Source organism: Molothrus ater, chromosome 4, assembly GCF_012460135.2.
Source record: "Molothrus ater isolate BHLD 08-10-18 breed brown headed cowbird chromosome 4, BPBGC_Mater_1.1, whole genome shotgun sequence".
NCBI classification, from domain to species: Eukaryota; Metazoa; Chordata; class Aves; order Passeriformes; family Icteridae; genus Molothrus; species Molothrus ater.
Genome location: NC_050481.2, coordinates 20,918,427 through 20,943,175, shown reverse-complemented (window position 1 = coordinate 20,943,175; position 24,749 = coordinate 20,918,427). Strand labels below are relative to the sequence as shown.

Below are 24,749 nucleotides of genomic sequence, written 5' to 3'. Positions count from 1 at the left end.
GAAGCTTGGAGGCTGCTTTATTGCTCCTATGAAATGTAATTTACACAAGCCAAACAGTGAGATTTGCTCATTTACCAGGTATTATCAGCATAATTGGCCATTACTGACACCACTGATGACCAATCAAAACCTCCAGTTGTGACCAGCATTTTAAACAAATACAAGGGGATAAAAAGTGGCCCACCAGTGGTGCTTTAACATCATCCATTTCATAACTTTTCTAGGTTAAGCAAGTGTACTAAGATCTCTGAAGAAAATTATATTTTTGCAGCTAATACTTCAAGTGTTCATTATCCTATGGTCAAATTCTATTTATAAAACTATAATGAATATTTGTTTTGTTGCAATCACTAAGAAGTGATTAAATCTTGAATGATTCAGCCATTTAAAAGATATTTTCTATTACAGCAAAAAAACCAAACAAAGCCAAACAAAACAGAGCCTTGCATCTTTACCGTGCATAATCTAAAATCCAGGCCAATCCTGAAACAGCTTCTCTTACAGAAAAATTCAAAGCAAAATGAGCAGTGTGATAAGATAGAGACCTAGTCTTTTTTGGTGTCTTTCATATCAAATACAAAACATTGTAGCTTTCTCTAACTTCATTATTTTTTCAACATTCCATTGAAATCTATTATAATAAGTTAGTTCATCACTGAATTCTGAAGCAAAATTTGAGATGCTGCCTTCAAAACAAATCCCCCAAAAAGATTCTTCTGCAAGTCCTCGGTAAAAAATTATACATGTCTCAAAAACTCATCTATCATACAAAAAGGGTTGGCAGTAACTCTAGATCTTGAACTTCTGTTTCTTAAATCATTGATTTTCTCCAGCACTGGTGAGAGCAGAGTGCTCCCTAGAGCGTTTTGTAACAAGAGCCCCTAATAGGAAGCTAATAGAAAACCTTCAGGAGATTAAACTAGGTTCTCAGCAAGTATGAAAGTCATCAGACTGTTGCAGCAACTTGATTCAGCTGATCTCAATGAGATTTTATTAAAATTTTTAGAACCCCCAAATTTCTTCTCTGAGAGGTCATATAGCAGGTTCCCTGTACTGGCAAATTCTAATAAGGGCAAAATTTGAGGGAGTAGCAACAATACCATGGCTAAAGAGAAGGTTGTATAGAGTAGCACAAAAGCTGAGCAAATTCTACAAAATATATCATTGTTCATATATCATTCAGACTCGTCCCTTTCTTGTCCCTTGTCCCAAAGCAGGGCTGCCTAGAGCCAGATTTCTGTCCAGTTGTCAAAGGTAATATTCAAAATAAGCAAAATGAGGAGCTTTAGCCACTTAGTTTTCTTGGATGAGCAAAAGGAAAAGAACAAATTCAGAAGCTGTGACACTAAACTTCAACACAACTGCAATCCTCCACAGTCTGAATCTATGAATTTGCTTCATCCTTAGATGAATAGACAACTCAGAGACAACAGATATTATCTTAACTACTCCTGCCTGAATTTTGACTTCAGAGTCAGAAGCATTTGCTCTTAATATAACCCACAGCAGCATGGCTGAGATCACCTAAAATTCTCTTAGTGGTCGCAGTATATTGCAAATTCAGTGGGTACACTGGATAGGAAGCATTTCAATATACTGCCTGCCCTTTTCTTTTTTTTTAATTTTCATAATGAAGGGCTTGAGCACAGAATAAAAAACTCCTTTTGCATTTTATGCACTTTTATATTATTTGAGTTATATTTCAGCTTTATCCTCATATATCTTAAAAAAATAATGTAAACTATTTTGGCTGATCTCAATAATGAATGAATGTCAAATAAGAAGGGAAACTTAAAATATATCTTCATATTACCAGTCTCAAAATGGTGCCTAGAGTGGTCACTGAAATATGGAAGTAAGAAAGTGAAAGCCAAGTTCAAGACCTAAATTTAAGTGATACAAATAGCAGTCACATTAAGCTTCAGTCTACCTTTAAGAAAGCAACTAAAAAGCCTTAAATTTTGTAACTGTGACAGTAATTATAGACCTTAAAAACCATTGGATTGATCTGTGTTGACTTTTGCCTATTGACAATGACACAGTATTTTTCTTTGTTGTTTCAAAAATTATTAATAGCATTTGGAAAAGGGACACAGTGAGCTAAAGCTACTTGTTAAAATCTGCCAAGTTTTAAAGTATTTCAGAAGGAATAAGCTCTTTGTTTCAATCATAATAGTTACGAGTTTCCTTAAGAATGAGTTGTATTTTTGCAGCAGAGGGCTCTCTTCAGAGCCATGGCAGGTCTGAAGCCAGTCTGCATTCCTCTGTCTAGAGGAAAGAAAGAGAAGATGATGACACAAATCAGTTGTTAGCCCCAAACAAAGAATCCAGAACTATCAAAGCACAAGCAATCTTTGGTTCAAGCTGCTTTGTTACTGTCAGCACAGGACATAAAAGCAACTTTGGCTCTATGTTTTGATAACAGAAATGAGTACCTTGTCATGCTTTAAATCACTGCTGAAAGATTTCTTAAGTGAACATGACAGTATTTGAAATGCCCCATGCTGCTACACTTAAGATTTGCCAATCAGAATTAATAGCAACAGATTTACTATTCCAAAACAAATAAAAGCTGCAGTTTTCCTGCTGAATGAAGAGCTGATGAATGAAAACAGAGGCAAAATCACCACAATAGCCAGTTATCTTGTCAATGAAAATTATTTTCATATGTCTGTATTCACAAGGATTAGTAAACAATAACAAAAACTATCCTAGTATAGTTTTCATTATATTCAAATTGAATGTGAAATACAGGCTGGCATTATAAATTGATCTCTTACTCTTTTGCACTGAATTTCTGGGTTCTTCTGAGTCTTTATGTTTATATCAGTCAGTAAGTGCATTTTGGTATAAATAAGTATAAGAAATAATAAGCAAATGTATTTTAGTACAAATTCTTTTCAATGTGTTTCATTTTTCCTGCTAGATAATTCAGGAGCGTTCTGCTTGTGGTTTGAAGGAGAGAAAAACTATAGATACATGTCTGTAGCTTTCCCTCACTAAGTAGGAGCCAAGTGAATATTTTACTTTATTCTAGTGAATTCTATAGAGTTGTGTTGCAAATCCACATGGTAGAGTGGTAAGGTGTCCCTCTCTCTCCATAAGTAATTCCTTCCACCTTCCCAGTTTTTTGAATTTCTTTTTCTGACATTGCACAGCAGTTTTGGTGCCTCCAGATGCTTTGTACCACCAGCAGGTTTTACTGAGCTGCACCTCATGTGCAACACCTCTTACCACAGGGAGTGGATGCTCATCTGCTCAAATAAATTCCTTGTCTTTTCTTTTGTTTTTTTTTTCTCCTATTGAATTCTGGTATTGTTGCAACCTGGTCCCCCTTATTTTCATCTAATTTCTTCCTCAATTTCATGCTGAATTCAAGGTTTCTCTCTAAGCCCTCCTTAAGCACTCATTTTCATTGATTGGTCAAAAAAATACTTTTTAAGCTAACTGAGCATCTATCCAAGGGCTCCCTTGTCCTACTCTGGACCTATAAGTTAGGAAACTTCACAAAATACAGGCTTCCTTGGATAAACATGAGGCAAACAACTCAGGGGACAATTGTTCAGACTGAGATGTGTTAAACCAGTTGTGCCTCCTCTGAACCTTAGCTGGGCAGTCTCCTAGAAAGCTTTCAGGGGCTCCTGTTGGGAGTACAGCAGGGGTGCTCAGGCTGATAAACCTGTGTGGAATGGCTCACATTTATGCAGTAAAGAAACTAATTCTCAAGTTCTAACCTAACAGGAGGACTGATGTAATGAGTCTCATTCTGCAACAGACCAACTGCTCTCTCACAGCTGGATTTGCTAAACACTTACACTGAGGATATTTTGGACAGAAAAAGAGCTTTATAAACCCACCCATATACATTCCAAAAACTTCCATATTTCTCAGCTACTCTGAAGTCTTTGGTTTTATTTATTAAAAAAATAAAAAATCACAAAAACCCTGAAACTATCTCTACAGCTCTCCTCAGCTGACCAGCTCAAGCAAATGATAATTTTAAATGTAATGTCTCTATGCTTATGTGTTTAAAATTACCCCACTTGTGGAAAGTCTCAGCTTAAGCTTTTCTTCCTTTTTTGGATAGTGACATTATTTTAGCTTTTTTCTTCCATTCTAGGAGTTTCATACTTGATTTTCATGGATACCTTTAGCTTTTATGGATATCATCTGATTGTTTTGAAAAAAGAATAATGTAATGCTAAATCACATGTTGCCATTTTTATGTAAATATGACACCTTTACCTACAGTGTTCCAACCACATCCAGGTTAAAATAAAAAGAACTTTCTGCAAGTTTGGGGCTGTAGTGGCCATGGCTCTTTGTAGAGCAGATGCTCTGTGAAATTAAAACAGGTGTACCTGCAGTGCCAGTAGTGTCTGAGGAACAATTACACAGATAAGCAAGAAGGCGTTCATTCTGTTTTGTTGTTGAGCCTAAACTCCCTTTTGCTCTTTTATTAAGGTGTGTTTTCTTAATACACTTTGCTCTACAACCTCAGCTTGTAGACCAGAATCCCAAGCACTATATACCCAACCAAGATCTGCAGTCCCTGATGTCTTCAGGATGCATGGTTAAAACTCTGCCAGAAGAGGAACAAGGTGGAGACTTGGGAATATAAGCAGAACTGGGGACCAGCCTAGGCTACATCAGATGCTAGGTGGGATTCAGAAAGCAATCAGGAAGGCCAGAGATGCTTGAATCTAAACATTAGATAGGAAAATTGAAATAAATCAGAAGAGGGAGGACAGAATATCAGACATAGTAAGATCATTTAGCACTGCTGACTAGTCTAAACCTAGTTCAAAATCCAAATCCTGGAATTCTCTGACTGGGTAAGAACATAGCAATTGTTAATGTTGAATAATTCTCCAGCAACTGATGAGCAATATTTTTTTTTTTTACACAGAGAAAAATCACCTTTCTGTAATAACAAAACAACAAATCACAAGCTAGCATGTAGTGCTCTGAAATTCTCAGGGCTCTACAAAGGGCAGCTAAATATCTAGAAAATCTTTTAGCACAAGGCTTCCCAGTGCTCCCAGTTCCTTGTGGGCTGTGGGAGGGAGGCAGGGGAGAGGAAGGTCTCTATAGTAATCGGGAGGATAGGTAGGTTTTCTCTCAGAGGCACAGCCTCCCTCTGTCTCTTACCTTGCTGCACAAAGGATCCATAGACAAACCACATGGAGTTGTAGAGAGTTGTGGACGTCATGGATCCCATCTGAAGGCGCGGGGGGTTGAGCCAGTTCAAGAGGTAGACCAGGAGCCCCACCAAGAGCACCGTGCCAGCAATGCAGGCCCACAGGGAGAGGTCAAAGGGGGCCAGGCAGGCAAACATGTCCACTGTCTTCTCTGCCTTGCGCAGCAGCACGCCCACCGAGTAGTCCATGTAGCGCGTTGTGAAGTCCACCACGTTCTCCCTGTCGGGGGTGATGGTGAGGGCAGAGATCCCAATGTCAGCTCTCTGAGGAGAGGAGGAAAAAACAACATGGATAAGCAGGAGCTGCACAAAAAAGATCTTTGCTCCTCTGTGATTTATAGCAGCTAAGCTTAGGGAGAATCAGATGCCAAGACCAAGGTCTTCAGCATCGTATATGTGAGCACAGAGAGGTGACTGAGGCTAGATCAACCATGTGTCTTGGTTTCTGCAAGCAAAACTCACTTGGTGGACTCTGGCACATCAGCTCTCCTTGTTGTTATTTTCCAAGAGATCAAAATGCTACAAACACAGGTAATACCTGGAGGAAATCTATGTTTGGTTGTTTTTGTCAACCTGGCTTATTAAAGCCATCGCTGCCATTGTGGCAAAAGTCAGATTTTGTGCATAGCAGATCCAATAGTAGGAAATTAGTTGCCTGAGACAAATTTATAAAATATTTTCATGATTTGATGATCATGACAAAGGGCCACCACCCTAGGAGCACCTGAAATTCCATAAAACATCCGTTTTATCTACGAAGTCTAAAGTGCAGAAGGGCAGATTCTGCACGTAGTTCCTTTACGATTAATTCCTCTGCATCCTACTGACAAGCAATTCATGCAGCAATGCCAATCTGTCCTGCAGCTAGCCTGGACTTGCTTTGTGCCATTTCCTTTCTTTTTTTTTTTGTAATTTAAAGAACACATTTCACATGAAAAGAGGATGAGTAACATTTCTTGATCTAATCATTGTATTTCACAGTATGTATGAGGTCTCCAGGGACACCAGGCACAAGTACAGCAGGTGCTACTGTACTTTTTACAGGTACAATTAGAGCTTCACTGAAAACAAGAAAGGTTATTTAAAGCAGGCGTATGAATACCATTTTTAAAAGCCCAAATACTGAGCAATAAGACTGTGAATTCTAGATGTTTTAGTATGACAAAAGAGTACTTAAAATATTTAAACTTGTACGACTCTGATTTAATCCATTTTTGTTCTGCCTAAAGAAGTGCGTGATCCTTTGGAAGGGGGTGAGGAGAGCACAAAAAATTGAAAGTACTCAGTCAAATTTTATTAACTCTCTTGAATTTCTTTCTTCTTGCCCAAAGAAGGCAGAGATTCCTAGTTCCTTAGATATATGATTTGAAATATTGAGTGGGAAGGTATGGCAGCTGAAACTGACTAGAGAATTTGGTAAATCAGCTGGGGTCTTTTAATATGATGTGCACAGAACTCCGCAGCCCATGGCACAAACACACTCCTGACCACGGTGCTCTTGAGACTTCAGTTTAAATGATGGTACTTTATATTGATTGTTCACTGGCTTGAGAAAGTGGCAGAGCCTAGCTGGAAGCCCAATGATTTGGATGAAAAAAGGGTTTGAAAATAATGATTTTCTTAAAAGCTATGAATTAGAGCTTCAGCTTTAATTTGTCTGTCAAGTTCTCTGGTGTCATAAGTGAAGTTGTGCTCATGAGCACAGTGGAAAGCATGGCTTCGTGAATTCACTTCAGGTCCCTTCCTAACAATTTTGTGAGTGATGACTCAACTGCCCTTTGCCCATGGGCAGCAGCAAATTCAGTCAGTAATTAGAATTATCCATGGAAACGTTCAGGTTATCCGAGTCTCCCTATCCTCTCACTACAAGCCTTCTGCTCATCGAGTGACTCAAGTGATTCACAGCACCTGCTGACAGTCAAGCCCTTGCTCCAATGAGCAAGATGCAAACCAGCCAGCATTTGAATTGTCTTCCACAACTGTGAACATAAATATGCTTTTAAAACAATTTACAAACACACAAGTCCAATAGCTGTCAAACAGGAAATTATGACTGAATTTAATTAATAGCTCAGATTTCGGTCCTTTCCCCTGAATGTGTATCAAAAAGCAAAATAGGAATTTAGGGGATAAGGGAGGATGTGGAAAAAAAAAAGTCCTAGACTCAGCTGCTGCTTATTAGGTTAGCTGGGTTACTAATTATCAGTATATTACTAAAATACTTCTCTACCATACTAGATCATTGACTTTCTCATTCGAATTGCAATCTGTAAGATGCTTAAAGATTCTCTAGTGAAAAGCAACATAGTAAAGATAGAGCAACATAGTAAAGAAAAGCAACAAAGTGAAGATACCCTTACCAAATAATAGTTGACTGCATGATTATTAGAATTCTTTTCTGCTTTTCTCCCCCTTTTTACAGCAAAACACTTTTTTTCCCCATTAAATAGATTGAAGAGAATTAAGGAGAAAAAATAAGACACCATGGTATCTGTGGAAATACTACTTCTAATCTGCATCTCTGGGAAGCAGTCCCTCCACATTCCCCAGAATTATGGCGGCACTTCAGTTATCAAGCAATTTTGACAGTGGAACAACATTGTGCTAATGGAAATGTTGCATTTCCTTTGTTCTACTGCAGCGACAATTGTGATATAATTATGTCTCGCTACTTTATATGCTACATATATAATTAAGGCTTTGAGGTGACCTAATTGCAGCTTTCCAGTACCTGAAGGGAGCCTACAAGAAAGATGGAGAGAGATGTTTTGCAATGGCCTGGAGTCACAGGATGGGGAGAGATGTCTTCAAACTTAAAGGGAGCGGGTTTAGATTAGATATTAGAAAGAAATTCTTTACTGTGAAGGTGGTGAGACACTGAAACATGTTGCTGAGAGAAGCTGTGGATGCCCCATCCCTGGAAGTGTTCAAGGAAGGGCTTTGAGCAACCTGATCTAGTGAAAGATGTCCTGCCCATGGCAGTGGGGTTGGAATGAGATTATCTTTAAGCCATTCTGGGATTCCATATGTCTTTATTTCTTGAGAGATTGTAAAATGAAAAACAGAAAGGAGAGAGGTAAATCCTGACTTCTTTAGCACTCTGGTGTTCAGCTGTTTCAAAAAAAAAAAAAGAAAAAGCTACACTGAAATATGTAAACTCATATTCTTACTAAATTGGATCATAAACACCAGTTAGCCAGAAAACCACACTTTTAGCACAAAACCAAGCTTAAGCTTCACTTGATACTTGATTTACTGATAGTGAGCATCCTTGATTACATATAGATTCTGTCATCTTGTTTCAAAATTGGAAGATGAAAAAAATTAAAAGCTTGTCATTAACATGTCAGATTGGATCAGAGAAGACATCAGTTTGAAGAAGTAAAGGTTCACTTAGTGCTTTTGAGATAGAAAGGCAAATGCACGCAATTATGTCAATATTTAGATATAAAGCTGCCAATCTGAATTATAAACATGTATAGCTCTCCACTCACTAAGTTTTTGCAGTGCCAAAATCAAAAAACCATCATATGTCTTAGACTTTTCTCATGAATGAAACTGTGACTCCTGAAACAGATTGAAAAAACAGCAGAGGGCATTATTTTGCTCTGTGTGACCTGCACAGAAATTTATATTTATCTTCCATAGCAGCAGTTTTCCTGAGGCCATTGCAGAGCAACATAACCAGAATGAGAAAATCCAAAAGAAATGACCTAAAGGGTCTGATAGCACTGCTACTGGTGTCACAGAACCAGCTTATCAGCAAAGCCTAGAAATCCCTGAAATGTCCCTAAGCTGCTGCTGTAGCAAGCACATCTCATACACATGGAAAGCAATCTTCCTATGGTTCATCATCAAGAACAGGGAAAATAAATTCATCTATTCTAAACAGGTCCTGTGAGTGCCTTCATTTTATCCATTTTCAATGTTAAATCAAGTTACAAAAAGTGTTAGAAGTGATAAAATGCAGTCCCACGTTATGCAGTTATTAATATGGACATGCAAAAACCAATCAGAGAGACATTATTAAGCAAGTCAACACATACAGATCCAAATAATTCTCATTTTACTCAGCTATTATTTTTTCTTGTCTCACTTTGTCCTTCCTGTATGGTTTCTCCCTTCTCATACCACCCCCCCTTAAGAAGGTACAATAGAAAAAGAGCCTCATAAGAGGCTTTTACTTGATTTGCAGTTTCTCTTAGAACTGATTAAGCATGTATTTTTCCTTTCCTGATGGACCTACGTGGAATCAGGCTGCTTTCCCTAGGCTATTTGCTTCCTCATGGCTCCTCACTGGAAAAAAAAAGCTCACAATCAAGGTAGCATGGCAAGATGTGAATAGAAATGGTTGATGGATGTATCACCAGAAAGCCCAGAGTCATGCTGGAAAGCCTAGTGTGCTCTCCCAGAAGTGGCATTAGCCACTTCTCTTGACTGTCACACATATCCCTTGGGCCATCTGGATAGAGGGCAATGAAAGGAATCACTGTGAGAAGACAGATAATTAACAGTAAGAGAAAGATTTGTGGTAAAGCACTGCTCCCTTGAGATGGTTTTAGCCTCTCCACAGAGAACTGCTGCTCTCTGAACTAATCCTATTTGTGAGATGAAGCTCTACAAGATGCAGTGAGAGCCCTGGTCACTTGACAGGAGAGGGCAAGAGCACTCTTAAAGACCCTTTATTCTCTGAGGACCACGTGGTTCAGGTGTTTAGCAAACAGAAACCTGTGTATAGCAGGGTTACAATCAAGAGTATTTTGACTAGAAAAGGTGCATGACCAATTATGTCCCTAATATAAGTCTTGACAACCAAAGGAGGGGAGGCTTGAAGTTGTTTCCAAATTCAAATTAAAGATCACTTACTATGTTCTGCTGATTCCAGCTCCTATTTTAGCAGCCAACAGAAACCTGGTCTTCAAAGTTGGAACAGAGTGAGCTAGGCACAACGTCATGTCTCTGAAGCCAGCTGTTGGCCCAGGGCATGTACTTGGCACAGATGGGCTCCTGCCCTGCCATCCAGCTCCAGCAGGGCTGCTGCAAACAAGATCAGCCTGTGACTGCTCTCCCTGATACCAGGACCTGCACCAGAGACTACTGCATGCTGAAGATGGTTAATGTAAGCAGTGAATATTGATCTTGAGCACAGAATTCATGTGGTTGCTACAGCAACTGCTATTTCACATGGCACATCTTCTGGAGTGGCCAAAGACACCTTTTCCTCAATGAGATGATCTCTACAACTACCTGGAAGGGGGCTGTAATGAGGTGGGGATTGATCTCTCCAGCAACAAGAAATAGGACAAGAGGAAATGGCCTCAAGTTGTGCCAGGAGATGTTAAAAAAACTTCATTCACTGAAAGGTGGCCAAGCATTGGAGCAGGCAGCCCAGAGAAGTGGTTGAGTCACCCTCCCTGGAGGTATTGAAAGGACAAGTAGATGTGGCACTTTGGGACCTGATTTAGTGACTGTCTTGGCAGTGCTGGATAGCAGTTGGCCTTGATGATCTTAAAGGTCTTTTCCAAGCTAAATGGCTGTATGATTCTGTGCACTCAAAAAGAGAAGGCAGCTATTTTCCATTACCCTTGAGTGAGACTTGTCTCTTGCAGAACTCATTCCTGGCTGACACACTAACAAGCAAAGAGTACTCCCACTGTTTCTGGAATTCCTCCACTTGTTGGCCAGACTATCATGTACAACTTGGTTGGGAAAACAAGGAAATGCTGTGTCTCAAACAGGTTAGGCCTTTAATTTAAAACTATTCTCTACTTCTTTACTTCCCCTGATGAAGTTGCCAAGCGGATGGAAATGTGAGTTCTGAGGGCAGAATGCAGCTCCCAGTAAATAAGAAAGCAGCCTTTCAAGAACAGCTTGCACTTGGTCAGGGGTAGATAGACACTGGCTGCTCGCCCAGAGGTTCTTTTGCCTTAAGAGGGACAGAGAAAGGGAGAGAAGGACACAGTGAACCTTTACTGCTAATTAATTGTCTAAGTGTAAGGAAGATGAAAAATTATACACTGCCACAGTATAGGGAAAACATTGGCTTTGAATTCCAAATGCAGTTCCATTAACCCTTCATCCACTGTAGATGTGCAGAAAGATTTCATATCCATGAAGACTCATTTACAGCAAAATCACAGCAGGCTGGTCAATCTGTTGCACTTGAGACATGGATTTACAGATCTGGGTGGTTACCACCTTCAGTGGGCTATTCCTCTGAATCCCTGCCTGCCAAGGGAACAAGAGTGTGTTTTTCCTTGGAGCCATTTGGGTTGTTAGGAGTTCTGCCTTACCAATCACCCATTAAAATAAATAAAAAACACTCCAGGCCCACTTCCATTTCCAGACCATCTAGAATTAAGACCCCTCCAGTCTGTGTTATGCAGTGGTCTGATGAGTACTGTAGAGAGCAGGGTGTAGCATAATATCAGATTTAGAGGCAGAAAGAAAGGGTAAAAATACATCAGTGGGCCATTGTGTTGTTACATCTCAAAATCAGATGACAGATTTTTAGTTGTCAAGGTTTAGAAGGTGATGGAAAATCTACTTTTCTAGCTGTGTCCAGCTTACCAATTGTGAATACACAGTTCCAGCTTCCAGCTTCATAAGGACATAGGGAGATGGCAAAGGAAGTTTATGATTACAGCATAGGTGTAAGAAAGGTGATATGGGTACAGAATGAGTAGCTGGGTTTTTCCATTCCAACAGGCTTCCTGCTGCTCAGGAAGGCAGAATAGGTTAAACATATCAGTAATTTTTAACCCATGGAGTTAAAAATAATAATATTTTATTATATAAATTATAATATTACTAATAAAATTTCATTTTATAAAATAAATAATTATTAATAAATATAATAAATAATAAATAAAATTAAATATTAATAAATATTTGTTTTAAAAATAAATTTTATAAAATATTATTAATATTTTATTTCTATTTATAATATTATTAATATTTTATTATATAAATTATAATATTATTAATAATAATAATTTCTCTTTTTTTCCAAAAACAATATTTTCTCTTCCTTTATTGAAAGACTTAAGTCCTGTACCTTACCACAGTTCTCCTTGCTGTTAGCTGTGCTTATGATTTAAATTCCACCTGCACGTTTGGGAAAACACTTCTATAGCCAATGTCTAAGTTATTTACATGAATATCTACTGCAGTTCTTCAAGGAAGCACAACAAATGTAGGACTCTACAGCTGTAAAAGCTACCCCATGTTAATTAAGAGCAAATAAAATACATATTTTCACAGTACAAATGAGGCACCAGCAGAATAAAGTCTGCCTAGTCTTTTCTCTCTCAATGGGAGAAACTCCAAACAGATAAGATGCAAGGAGTGGGCAAAAAGAAAAAAGGAAAACATTGCATATGTATTAGGTTCAATTCATTTATAATATTGAACAATTAATGTCAAATTAAGTAGACTAAATGGTTTATTAATTACAGAATAGATAATAATATATTACTCTTGATCCATACATCTACATAATGTGTTGTTGTTATATATCAATAAAACATTTTCTGTTGATTATATTCTTCATGTATTCATCACACCAACATTTTTCTAAGTGCTATACATTATTTATGTAATGTATCACTAATTACTGCGACACCAATTTTTCCTCTTTTGAACAGCCTCTTCAACTCATTTGTGTCAGGACTTGCCAAACTAATTAGGGTGCTGTGCATCCCAATTTTTGACTACATTTAGAGTTTACTTTGATTGAAAAAAAAAGAGATTGCCCTGCTTCTTAAACAGTTACTAACAAGTTTAATTTCCAGCTTTTTAAGTGCTATCCAATGCACACCATCCAAGTGCTGGCAAAGTGCAAGAAACAAAGTGTTATCAATTACCTGTAAAAAAGGTTATTGGCTGATGCAAACAGAATATAACACCTATTTCTTAACTTTATCACATATTATGACTGAGTAAATGATTAATGCCCTTACCTTAAACACCAGTTCTCCTATCAGGCCATTCCAGGACCCATCATCCTGAGGACTCCCATACTTGTGATCCGGTGCTACATAAATTTCATATTTAAAGCCAAGGTAAGTGGCCAAGGCTTCCAACACGTCTATTGAAAAGCCCTGGTACTTCTTTGGTTTTCCCAGAACATTTTCAGACACCATGACAAAGGGCTCTTCCTAAATAACAACAACAAAAAAAACAACAAAGGAGGAATCTGTTAATAAAGCAATTATATGTCATGTTTGGTTGCTGGGGTTTTTTAAACTAAAGGAACTATTAAAATATTATTTATACAAAACTTTCCTAAAGTACCTTGTTAGCAATGCCCCCTACATTCTATGAAATGCTATTTTGTTTTGGATTTCCTTCAACAGAGAAATTTTATTTTCTATTATATATCGCAGAAGTAGATTTTCTGCTGTAACATTTCAACTGAATGCTTTTTAGTAATGCCTGTTGACCACACTTATGGTCAGCAGGACAGACGTACACTCCATGTCTGTCCATCAATATGGAGGATTCTACAGCACTGCCATTTTCCACTAGCTGGGCAAACGCTGTACCTAATGCAGCCACAAATTCATGTTGTAAGGAAAAAAAAACATGGCTAAACTGGAATGTGTGTTGCTCTTGTCCTTCTATTGTAACCTGAATGTAGGCCAGTTAAATTTAAATAGCCCTATCCAAAGAAACTCCATTTGATTAGTTTAGGGACAATCAATTGTAGGACTTAAGGCTGTCTGTAAGAATGATTGGTGAATACTCATCTAAAAGATAACTGTCAGAAAGGATAGAAATAGATACCAAAAAGCTGATACTGAAAGGTCAGATTTCCAACAACATGCTTTTCTTACTTTTCCAAAGACTTGTAATAGCTTTCTCTATTTTGTTATTAAATTGCTCCTGCTCTGTTATTCTTCCTGTTGCACAATTAATTTCTAGACATTCCCCTGCACTTTTTTTTCAAAAGGGGTACAAAAAACTCGATCATATTTCTAAAGACAAAAAATATATATTTGCCATAGATGGATTTCACTTAGGCTTGTTCTTTATTTTCTCTGAAAACATCTGTCTTATCTAAGTACAGCAAAATATTAAATCATCCCCAAAAGCATTAGGTGCTGTAACACATCAGTAGTTTTTTAAAACGTTATATGTTGTTCTTTTAATTCATTACATAGTGCTGCAATTTTGTATAAGGTTAACAGAAACATCTATTCTAAGGTACAAAAAAGTGAGTTCTGACTTGTCATAGCTTGGCCAGGACAAGCCCATGAAACCACTCCATGACCACTTTGTTCTGGTCTGCAAAACTGGCATGTAGAGAGAAGAAAACAGAATTGATTTGTTGCAGTGTTTCTGGCCCAAACTTTAATTCTACATACAGTGGCATTTGTTGTTGGCATTTAAAATATTTCTTTATTATTCTACTGCTTATATATCTAAACTACTTTGAAGCCAGAGTATTTTTACCATCTTTTTCACTAATCCTATACCTCACTAATATTTTTAGCTTGCTGGAATGTCCTTCTATATGAACAGGTGTCACTGAATTGCAGGCAGGATGTTTTTGAAATAAGAAAGCATCTTTTGTAAGTGCTTGAGCAAATATTCTCAAGGGCAGTCACATGCTGAGGATGCTGCCAAAGAAGAAAGGATGCAACCAGACTGCACTGGCAGGATGTTCTTTTCTGACTCAAGGAAATCCAGGAAAAAACCCAACCCCAAACCCAAACCAAACAGAAAATGAACCAAACAATCCCACCCCTGATAAAAAAAAAAAAAAAAAAAAGTTAAGAATGAACTGTCTCAAGCTGTGTCAAGTTATTATTTCTAGTTGTCAGATAGAATTTCTTTCTTCCATAGTATCCAAGACCAGTGAAATGGACTAAAAATGGAGGAGAGAAAGTAAAATGAATTTTTAAAGTAGTTTTCAAGTGCCCAGGCACCAAGAACATTGAAGAAATTGAGACTAAGTTGATGAAAGCCTCTCTGAAATGAGAGCACAAATGTGAATTCAGGTTTGCTGATCACCTGAATGATAGATTCCATAATATAGACTCAAAATTACAGGGAAGAAATGTTTCTGCAACAAATAAAAATGGTAGTTCATCAATCTAAACACACTATGCACAAAATTATAAATATTTATGTGTACAAAGGATGTTTTAGAAGTCGATAATTTTCATATTAGAAAGGATTAATTTTTATCACTAAATTATTTAGAAAATAGTTGCTCATAAATTAATTTTCTATCCAGTTGCTCATTGTAGTGATTTAATATGCTGTTTAAAATGCAGTTTGTCATAGCTAATATCCTTATTAGGGCTTAATAGTCCTTTATTAAGCAATATAATGCTGTTTGTTGTTGAGAGATTTACAAAAAAACCCAATGTCCAGTATCCTATATATATATGTAATGAAATATAGTCAATCAGCTTTATGCAAAGCAACTAACATTTTGCAGTTCTTGTTGAAGTCTGGACAAACAAACCCTTTAATCACATTCCAAACAAAACCAATCTTCTGCCATGATGTTTTTTTGTGCAATTGTTTAAATTTCTGAGAATGCGTTGAAAGAGGACAAACATATTTGTCTTGATATTTTTCCCCCCATAAATGCTGCAGCCTGAACTATGCCAGTTGTTATTTTCTTTTTTTTTTTTGGCACTGGGAGGGTGTTATGGGAGCTGTGGAAAGGTGCATACATCCCTACAACATGGATGTTAAAATGACTGTCTCCATCCTTGAGAAAGTTGAACTTGCAGAAAGAAAATAAACATAGCAAAACAACAAGGACAATGATGAGCTTGCAGAAAGTAGGTGTGAAAATCTGATGCGCTAACTGATGATTTTGGAGGTGGGAAAACTCACCCGGATGATGAAGGTTCCATTTGACCCCAATAAATTCAGGAAAATCCTGATACATTTTCTCTCCAAAGCAAGTGTTAATTCAGACTATCTAAGAAGGTCTTTATCAGAGAATCCATACAATTGTCAGCCTTAGAGATGCTCAAAACTCCCCTGGACAGCGTTCCAACAACCTGCTCTAACATTTACCCTGCTCCACAGAGCTGCCACCCAAGGGTCCCTTCTGACCTAAATTGCTCCAGAATACAGTGAAGTGATCCAAGGAAGGCCACTGCTCCTGCTTCTCCTTTTCTTCTCTAGGGAATCACCTCTCTAGGGGACTTAGGAGCCTCTCTGGGGCAAGAGCAGACTTCACAGCCTGTAAAGCCAGGAGGTCTGGAGAAGCAAACAAGTCACAACATTCATGACAGAGGAGAAAAATAAAAGAAAATGAATGGGTTGCACACCCTTAACTTCTTGTTTTTGCAAGGCTGATGATCTGCCTCTCTGAGCCATATAGACATCCAGTATATTTAGGGGGTGGTTTCTCATCCAGCCTGAATGGAAGTCCTTTAAGAGAGGGGCTATTTTCATTCCAATTTACCTTCAACATGTCCCCTTCTTGGATGTCAACTGAATGCAGCACTACTAAGTCTGTGATAAGGGCTCTTTCTCAAAAACAGCTCCACACTTCTTACTGCCTGGTTTCTTCTTGGGATCAAAGCTGTGCTGCCCTGACCCAAAGGAGGATGGGTCTAAGACTTGGTGGGTTTTACACAGGACTGTGGGTTAACTGAGGTGGATAGCTAAGCACCACACAGCCAAAACCACCTGCAGCAAAGTGAAAGCCAGCAGCAAACAGGTGAAGGTTATCCTGGCTGAAGCTGTGCATATTGCTTTTTATGGCTGTAGGAAGACGAAGTCTGGCTTCAGAGGTGATTATGTCCCCCAAGCAAGAGAAAATGCAAAATGCTGGACTGGCACAGCTTAGGAACAATAAAGGTGCACCCAAGATTAAGGCAACATGGCATAAAAGAGGAAAAGCATTGGGAAGATAGCATAATAGTACAAGTACTTTGGGGAAGAAGCTCAAGAAAAGGTTTGCCTCCATTCATTTCCCTATTATCGCATGTTTTAAAGAAGAAGCCACAAACTAAGACAGATAGAGGTTAACAATATGCTTCATATTAAGGCTGATGTAATTTGACATTCCCAGCATCCCTGGAAAGTGGTGTGAGATGGCATAGCATAACCTGGGGGTCCTAGCCATGTCCCCTCCTGGCTACTGCAAAAAGTAATCATGTCCTGGCCAGAACCAGGACAATTTGCTAAATGCTTCAAGAGTCTAAGACTTAAAAGTACAAAATACAGTTCTTATTTACTCTGATGAAATTCTCAGACATGTCAATAATTTGCATAAAATATCTGGTTGTAAGCAATCTTTTTACATTCTTTACTATACTCCCTAATAAAGTTAAAAATAGGAAAAGAGAGAAAAGCTGTTGGGCACAGAAGACCCTCATGCTTGGAAACAGAAGGAGCAATACTCAAGTTAAATAGCAGAAAAGAACAATTAGGCTGAGTTTAACTTGGTTGTGTTAATTAATTACACAATCAAAGAGAAACATCTGTTTGTAGCTGTGCTACAGATGTGGATGATAAAGTCAGGCAATAAATTCCAGCCTTAGAGGAGGCAGGGAGGGAGAACAAGAGAATGATTGCTTTACAAAAGTTCAGTTCCCTAAATCCAGAGTCTCTATTTGGGATGATTTTTAGCCAGTGACTTGAGAAGTGACTTTAAATTCCAAGCTCTGATGGTAATCTTTTAGTTCCTCAATGAAAATGAGTTTTAAAGATCCAGTATTTTTTAAAGAAGCTCTCTTTTTGGAAAAATTACAGAAAACGTTATTGAAAGAACAGAAAAGTTTCATTCAGATCTTAAACACAGCAGTCTAATTAAACACATGAGAGGAAGAAACAGTTGTATTCAGTGGGCTGTTTACAAGGAAGTAGTGGTATTTTAGCTCAGCTGTTCATAATTTTACCTGTTCCCACCACCTCATTAGGAGATCGCTGGGCAATAAGATAGATTTTCTCTCCAATTAAAAGTATGGGTTCTGTGGCTTTGAGACTTATTTCAGGATAGAAATTATATGGAGCTATAGATACACTGCTCTGCTGTGTTGTGTTCTGTCTGTATAAGTTGGACTGTTCTGTTCCCCCTTATCATGTAATGGTTCTGCCCTGGTTCTCCCCTTCCCTCCTCTATGCTGCCAGTTATCCCAACTCCTCCCCAGTTGCCTTGGAGATCAATGTACCCTTTCTCAAATCCCTCCTCCGGTGCCCTGTCCGTCACTCAGCGCTCCCACCCTTCTCTCTAGAAACTTGCAGCTAGAGCATCAAGCGACTGGTTCAGGGGCCGGGGCCCCACCCTCAAGTTATCCCCATTGGGGTTCTCCCTAAGTCAATCTTTTGTATCTCACTCCCCTCTGAAACCCTATTCGTCCAAGGACTGACTCCTCCCTTGTGTCCCTCCCTCCTTATAAGCTGTTGCAACCCCTCCCTCATTCTCTTTGGTTGTTGGTTCCCCTGGGGCCCAATAAACCTGGATTCACCACAGCTGGAGAGCTCTCTCTTCTAATTTCTGCTGACTGAAGCCATAAGCCAAGCCACATCGGGACCACAAAGATCGGGACAGTGCCCCCGACTGCTAGCGGTGCTGCATAGCTAGCTGGGAAGTCCGAGAAGGACCATCGTCCTGCAGCTGGACCACTTCACTGCTGCACTTATTTGTGAAGGTCTTTTGCTTGTTCTAAATATAAAAATGCTAAAAAAGCTAGGATGAAATGAAAAAGCAAAAGCAAACCAGAAAGCTTTGGATTATTTTCCGGGTCAGCTAAATCCTCTTTACCCCTTAGCATGGAGAGAAACTTCCTAGCCAGGGCACTATACAGAAAATATTGGGCAAAAAATGGCTTTTGAGGTTAGAGAAACTAATCACTACAGGGATTTACAACACAAATTGGAGCTCTATGGAAGCTGGAGGGGTTTTGCCTGGAGAAAAGGAGACTCAGGGGGACATAATTGCTCTCTACAAGCACTTGAAGGGAGGTTATGGCAAGGTGATAATTGGCCTCTTCTCCAAGAAACAAGCTAGGATGAGAGGAAATGGCCCCAAGTTGTGCCAGAGGCGAATTACTTTGGCTATTAGGAAAAAAAATCTCTTCACTGAAAGGGCTGTGAAGCTTTGGAGCAGGCTGCCCAGAGGAGTGGTGCAGTCACCATCCCTGGAGACATTAGTATATGTTAGAGACATGTGGCACTTTGGGACATGGTTTCGGGGTGGCCTTGGCAGAGCTGGGTTAATGGTTGGACTTGATGATCTTAAAGGTCTTTTTCAATCTAAACGATTCTGTGAAGAGACTTTTGAAATTAGGTAATTATATGGGTGGTTAGAATTCATAAAGCATATGAAAATGACCTCTCTATCTACTCATCAAAAATTTCTGAACACACTGGAATATAATACTTTCACAGCGACATTCTATTCAATAGGACTCTACATTCAATAAAATTTCCCTCTTTCTCCACTGATAGTAGTGAGAGAAAAAGAAATAAAAAAAAAAGCGAGAAATGAAGCTCGGTTGTGGGCAAGACTGTAAGACTGTCAATGTATGCTTGACACTGACTCTAGAAACAGTGGACAGGCACATTAAATAATTCCCATAGCCCAGGCTGAGCCTTGGCAATCTCCTGAAGCAAATATTCACTGTGACACTTTAAAAACTCCCATTCCCCTGCAAATGTTAAGAAACTGCTCCCCAAACTGAAATTCATACTTATTACTAGATTTCTCAACTTCCTTCCAAAGGCTGCTGGATGACCAAGCATGGCCATTATAACCCACAAGAAACACTAAGTCTGATAACCTAGAACCAAATATTTTCAAGCACAAGATGCTATTGTCTTGCTCCTAGGCAAAATTGCTTTTTCCTTGACTGAAAAAATAATGAATGGCCCCCTATTATATGTTAGTATTTTGCATTTCCTTCCCGAAAAGATTTTGGTGAAATATGCACTCCCAAATACTTAATTTCCTCAACTGCTTTATTGATTGTTGTTTTGGGGATTTTATTTGGCTAGGAACAGCACAGCAGCTTGTTATTTTAATCGAACAACAATGTACATTATTCATGTTAGAATCAATGACCAAAATTTAATTGAAACATTTCATTCCTTCATTGCAGAAATTCTCCCACTATCAACAGTAATAAAATTGCTGCAAAACATAACACAGCCCCCTCCCCTTAATAAAACTAAAACATAGATGAGGGATTGAAATCTACAAGATCTTGGATAAGTAAATATTGTGCCAATGGGCTGTGTAACTCTATTGGCACCAAAGCCCACTATTCTCTGATCCTGTGCTTTTCAAACAGATTGATCAGAAAGTCAGTTGTACTAACAGAAAAGTCACCTTTCCTACAGCAAAAAAAAAATTCACATCCCAGCAACTGAGTACAATATTAAGTGGATTTTACATTTGGCCTATTCTTATCCATGTGTAGTCTGTCTCTTTTTTGATCTGTTTTTTGTCATCAATTAGACATGAAATTTGTCTTTTAGTTACAGTACTTTTAAGAGTATTTTCCCCTCCTGAGTGAAATGGTAACTTCCAGATTTATTATGATTTTTAGTTTAGTCCTACTTACAAGAAATGAACAAAGAACGTTAGCCCCTCTTCCTCCCATTTCTCAGCAATGGGACTAAAACTCCTTTCAAAGCGATCTATGGCAATGGTCTATTAGAATGCTGCCAAGCTTTGTGTATTGATTTTAATCCACAATAACTTAATGCAGGTAACAGCTCTTTCTGAACCATATGACAGGAATATGGATTGAGATTGGAATTGATTGGGGTGCTTCAGAGTGTGTCTAAAGAGTACAATGGTGGCTATAATGCAGAGAGTTCAGATACCTGAATTAGCACAAGTGTGGTATGGGTGCATTAACCTGCTGGCAGCTACACTGCACTCCCTCAGGCAGCCTTGCAAGGGCTCCTGTTCATAAGGAGCTGTGTCACGCAGCTCACCTCCTTTTCTGCCTTGTGTTGTGAGGAAGGATAATTGCAGCCAGAGTAAGAGCCTCTTTCTGTTTCAAAGTCAAATTTCTGTGAACTATGTGAATTGCTCTGGAATGCAAATGGGCCCACAGAGCAGATGGGTAAGGGTCAGCCAGAAGATAAAAGCCAGGGAGCCCTGAGAGACAGCCCTTGACACAGAAATGAGTTAGCCTGGTCCTACCAGGCTTGGCACTGCACCTACCTTGCTGTCAAACTGCGGCCCCAGCCAGGTCCCAAAACATTTGAATTGATCGATAACCACCTTATCTAGTATATAGTACCTGCTACTTCAGAAAAATGGGTTGAAAATAACAATAATTGAAAAAAAAAAAGGCGCTGGGTTTCCCAGCAGGCTGTGAGATTAAAGCTTGTCAAATGAATGATGCCAGTAGTGAATAACTGTAAGGTTTATGACCTGTTTTAATACAAGCTAGGTAGCTCAAAGGGACATAAAACAGCTATTAAAAAAGGCCTGTGCCCAGTCAGTAGCAATTTAACTTGGCCCTTGTACAGGTGTGGTGGTTGCAAGAGGAATATGAAGACAGGTTCTGCCTCTGTCAAGGAATATTAGTTTCTTTTTTGTAATAATGATTTAATTGCTACTATTTTGGGTACTACTGCAGTCCAATATACCTATATATATAGATAGATAGACAGATAGATAGATATACACAGTATAATACATGCCTCAATTGAAATAATTTTTCTTAAAAGATTGGGCACTAGGGCAGAGATAGAGCTGCCTGATGGAATCAAGAGACTTTACAGAAGTCCACAGTATTCCGATTTGAAATTGGGGGAATGGGATCAGGACTGCATGAGAAAAGTGATCACCAAAAATATTGGGAGAAAGTATAAGAAGAATTATCTATGAGACTATTGCACACTATTATAAAATATTTATTCAGTATTTAATGAGGTATCCTGCACGTAATCTTTCCTGAGGTTGATCTTTATTGTACAGTCAGTCACTGATGCTTCTGCCCTGACATTTTTAATGCTTTATCACTTCTGTTTGTTCCTCTGCATATGCTTAAACACTGTCTGTCTTATTTCATCTTCCTTATGCCTGTCCTTTCCCCAGTCACTCTGAAAGTTACTCCAGCTTCATAAAGAACTTTTTTTTTAACTTCCTTTAAGCCAGTATTGGAATTCAAATCCCAAAGACAGTTTCAGCTTTTAAAATCAGGCCTTAGCTTCATATCTTATGTTTCATCTCTGAGTGGTAAATTCAATAGGAAAAGGGACTGAAGATGCAGACCTCCTGCCAGCTCAATGTCCCTAAAGACACTGTCTGCTTTCAAATTTCTTTCTTTTCTAATCTGGGCAACAAATGCTCATGAATTAAATACCAACCACTGAGAATTAAACTAGTCCACATACGATAACATTTTCCACTGTGCAAATGATGTTTCTTAATTATTTTTCCTTTCTATGCTTATCTATCCTTTTGCCAAGTCCTTTCACTACATCACATCCCACAGTGCCCACTTGCAGCCCAGGGTGACCAACCTGCAGCTCTCTCTGTGCAGGTAAACTGGGTGATAACTCTTGAGATACTATGTACAGGGATGTATGGCAAAGCATAATTCAGCATGGCTTGCTGTTATCTGTCTTTCTTTTATCCTGCCTGTCTTCTCAGGACCCTCCAGATATGAAAATACATTTCTGTTTGGGAGCTGTTTTGAATTTTCATGTAGAGCCACGAGGATCTTTTGCACCATTAGGATACTATACCTCATGCATTTTCAGGAAAGGCTCTGTACTTTTCAGTCAAGGTTTTAATGCTTTAAAACAGAGAAATTCAAACTTTTTCCTATTTTGAACAACAGGGGATTCTTAAGAAAATACAATTTTACAAATACCTGCTGGCCTATTCATCGTCAAATGGACCAAATCTCATTGCATTTCAATGTCTTAATATTCACATGAATAATTCAGTAATTGCTGTGGCTAATACAATGATATTATGAGAATGTCTGCTGCATTTTAGGTCTTTTTTAATAAAACTGAATAACTGAAAAAGAGAAGAAATTGAGACAGCCAAAATGGTTATATAGCTAAATTTTTTCTTAGGCAATTGTTCATTCAAGACACTCTGAATTTGTTTGGAACAGCTATGCTGACCTTTGATTGAGCTACACTTCAGAAACTCAGAATACATTTCAGAAATTCACCAGCAAGTGACTTGAACTTGAGAGCAACTTGTCAAACACAAAGTTCAGACTTCAGCTTCATGTATGGAAGCAGTCCAAGACAGAGATATCTGATATTTAAGTTAGACAAAATAAGCCTTTTCTAAAAGTGCAGAAATTGTGGTACTAATCCAACTCGGATTAAAACATTGAATTATGTGTAGACAAACATGACCACAGTTCTCCTCAGAATAAACCAGAAAGAAATATTTCTTATTGCTATTTATGCAAAGGAGAGAATTCACATGTACTGCAGAAGAGCCAGGATCCTCTGCCAAGTGAAACCAGATGATTTCCAGTCTGGGGCTATGCTGTATTCTGCCATACTCACAAAGAGATTTGGGATAAGGTCTGCAGATACATAGCTCATAATTATTACGCTTACTTAGGGAAAGGAATTAGTAGATGGATGTGGATGATGGAAATTGTTCAGCATTTGCTTTTTGAAAGACTGAAGAAATAAATCACAATCATTTATGATTTTCAGACTCCAGAAGGTTTAATTTCATTAGTATAATGCAATATAAACCCAGGTGTTGCAAGTTGCTATTCTCTCAAATTCTACTGCAATTAAAAAAAAAAGGTCCTTTTCAACCTGAAGGCATAACAAAATGAAATTGGAAGAGGAGAAGGGGTGCTATCTAAAAAGGCATGAGAGACTTGAACTTTTAACAAAGCTAAATTATAAATTAATGTAAACTTCTCGACCCTCAATGAAAAAGAAACCTATTAATATTCAAAGATATTAATATTTAATTTTAACACTTGTTTCCCTGGATCAAGATCATTCTGTTAGAAAATGGCAGAATTAATAACAATAATAATTCACAATCTATATAGATTCTTTACTTTTCACAGAAATGTATTGACTTAATTGAACAACAGAGAAAGAGATGGAAGAGAAAATACAGTGAAGATCACCACTAAAATAAAGTTAATTGGTGAAATCCCTCCTGCTCTCACATTCAAGGTAAGAATCACACATTTTCATCACAGGTTAAATACAAATCTCCAGTATTGTCCTTCCCAGAAGATATAAAACTAGTGAGGAGACTGAAATGCCCTGTGCTGCGTCGAACTTTAAATTTCTGTCTTTACTTTTATAATTACTGTACAATCCTAACAGGATAGGTAATTACTTTTGTGTATCTTTGCAAGCTGATATATATATCCATGCTATAATAACATGAAAGAAGAAGCTCTCTGTCAAGGGAACAAAGATAACTGGGGATAAAGCAGGAACAGTGGGGAGAGAGGGAAGAACTACTACTAAAAACAATGCTAATATTCTAATTCAAATTTATTTTTCTAGGCAAAATCCACAGATCATTTTTGTCAACAGATAATTATACTGAACCAATTAATAGGAGTATCAGGCAAAACAGAGACCAGCCACTGCC

General features: G+C 38.2%; 1 protein-coding gene across 2 annotated transcripts in view; it reads right to left on the bottom strand.

Annotated features, from left to right (window-relative positions):
- GRID2 (glutamate ionotropic receptor delta type subunit 2) overlaps nucleotides 1-24,749 on the bottom strand; it is a 687,526-nt gene that overhangs the window by 118,025 nt on the left and 544,752 nt on the right. For both annotated transcript variants that reach the window (XR_008508327.1, XM_036382204.2), the window contains exons 10-11: nucleotides 13,162-13,359; nucleotides 5,152-5,464 (exon numbers count right to left, since the gene is read on the bottom strand). Coding sequence is in view for 1 of the 2 variants with exons in the window: in XM_036382204.2 (XP_036238097.1) it covers nucleotides 5,152-5,464; nucleotides 13,162-13,359 (511 nt within the window). In the remaining variant the exon portion in view is untranslated. The remainder of the gene's footprint in view (nucleotides 1-5,151; nucleotides 5,465-13,161; nucleotides 13,360-24,749) is intronic.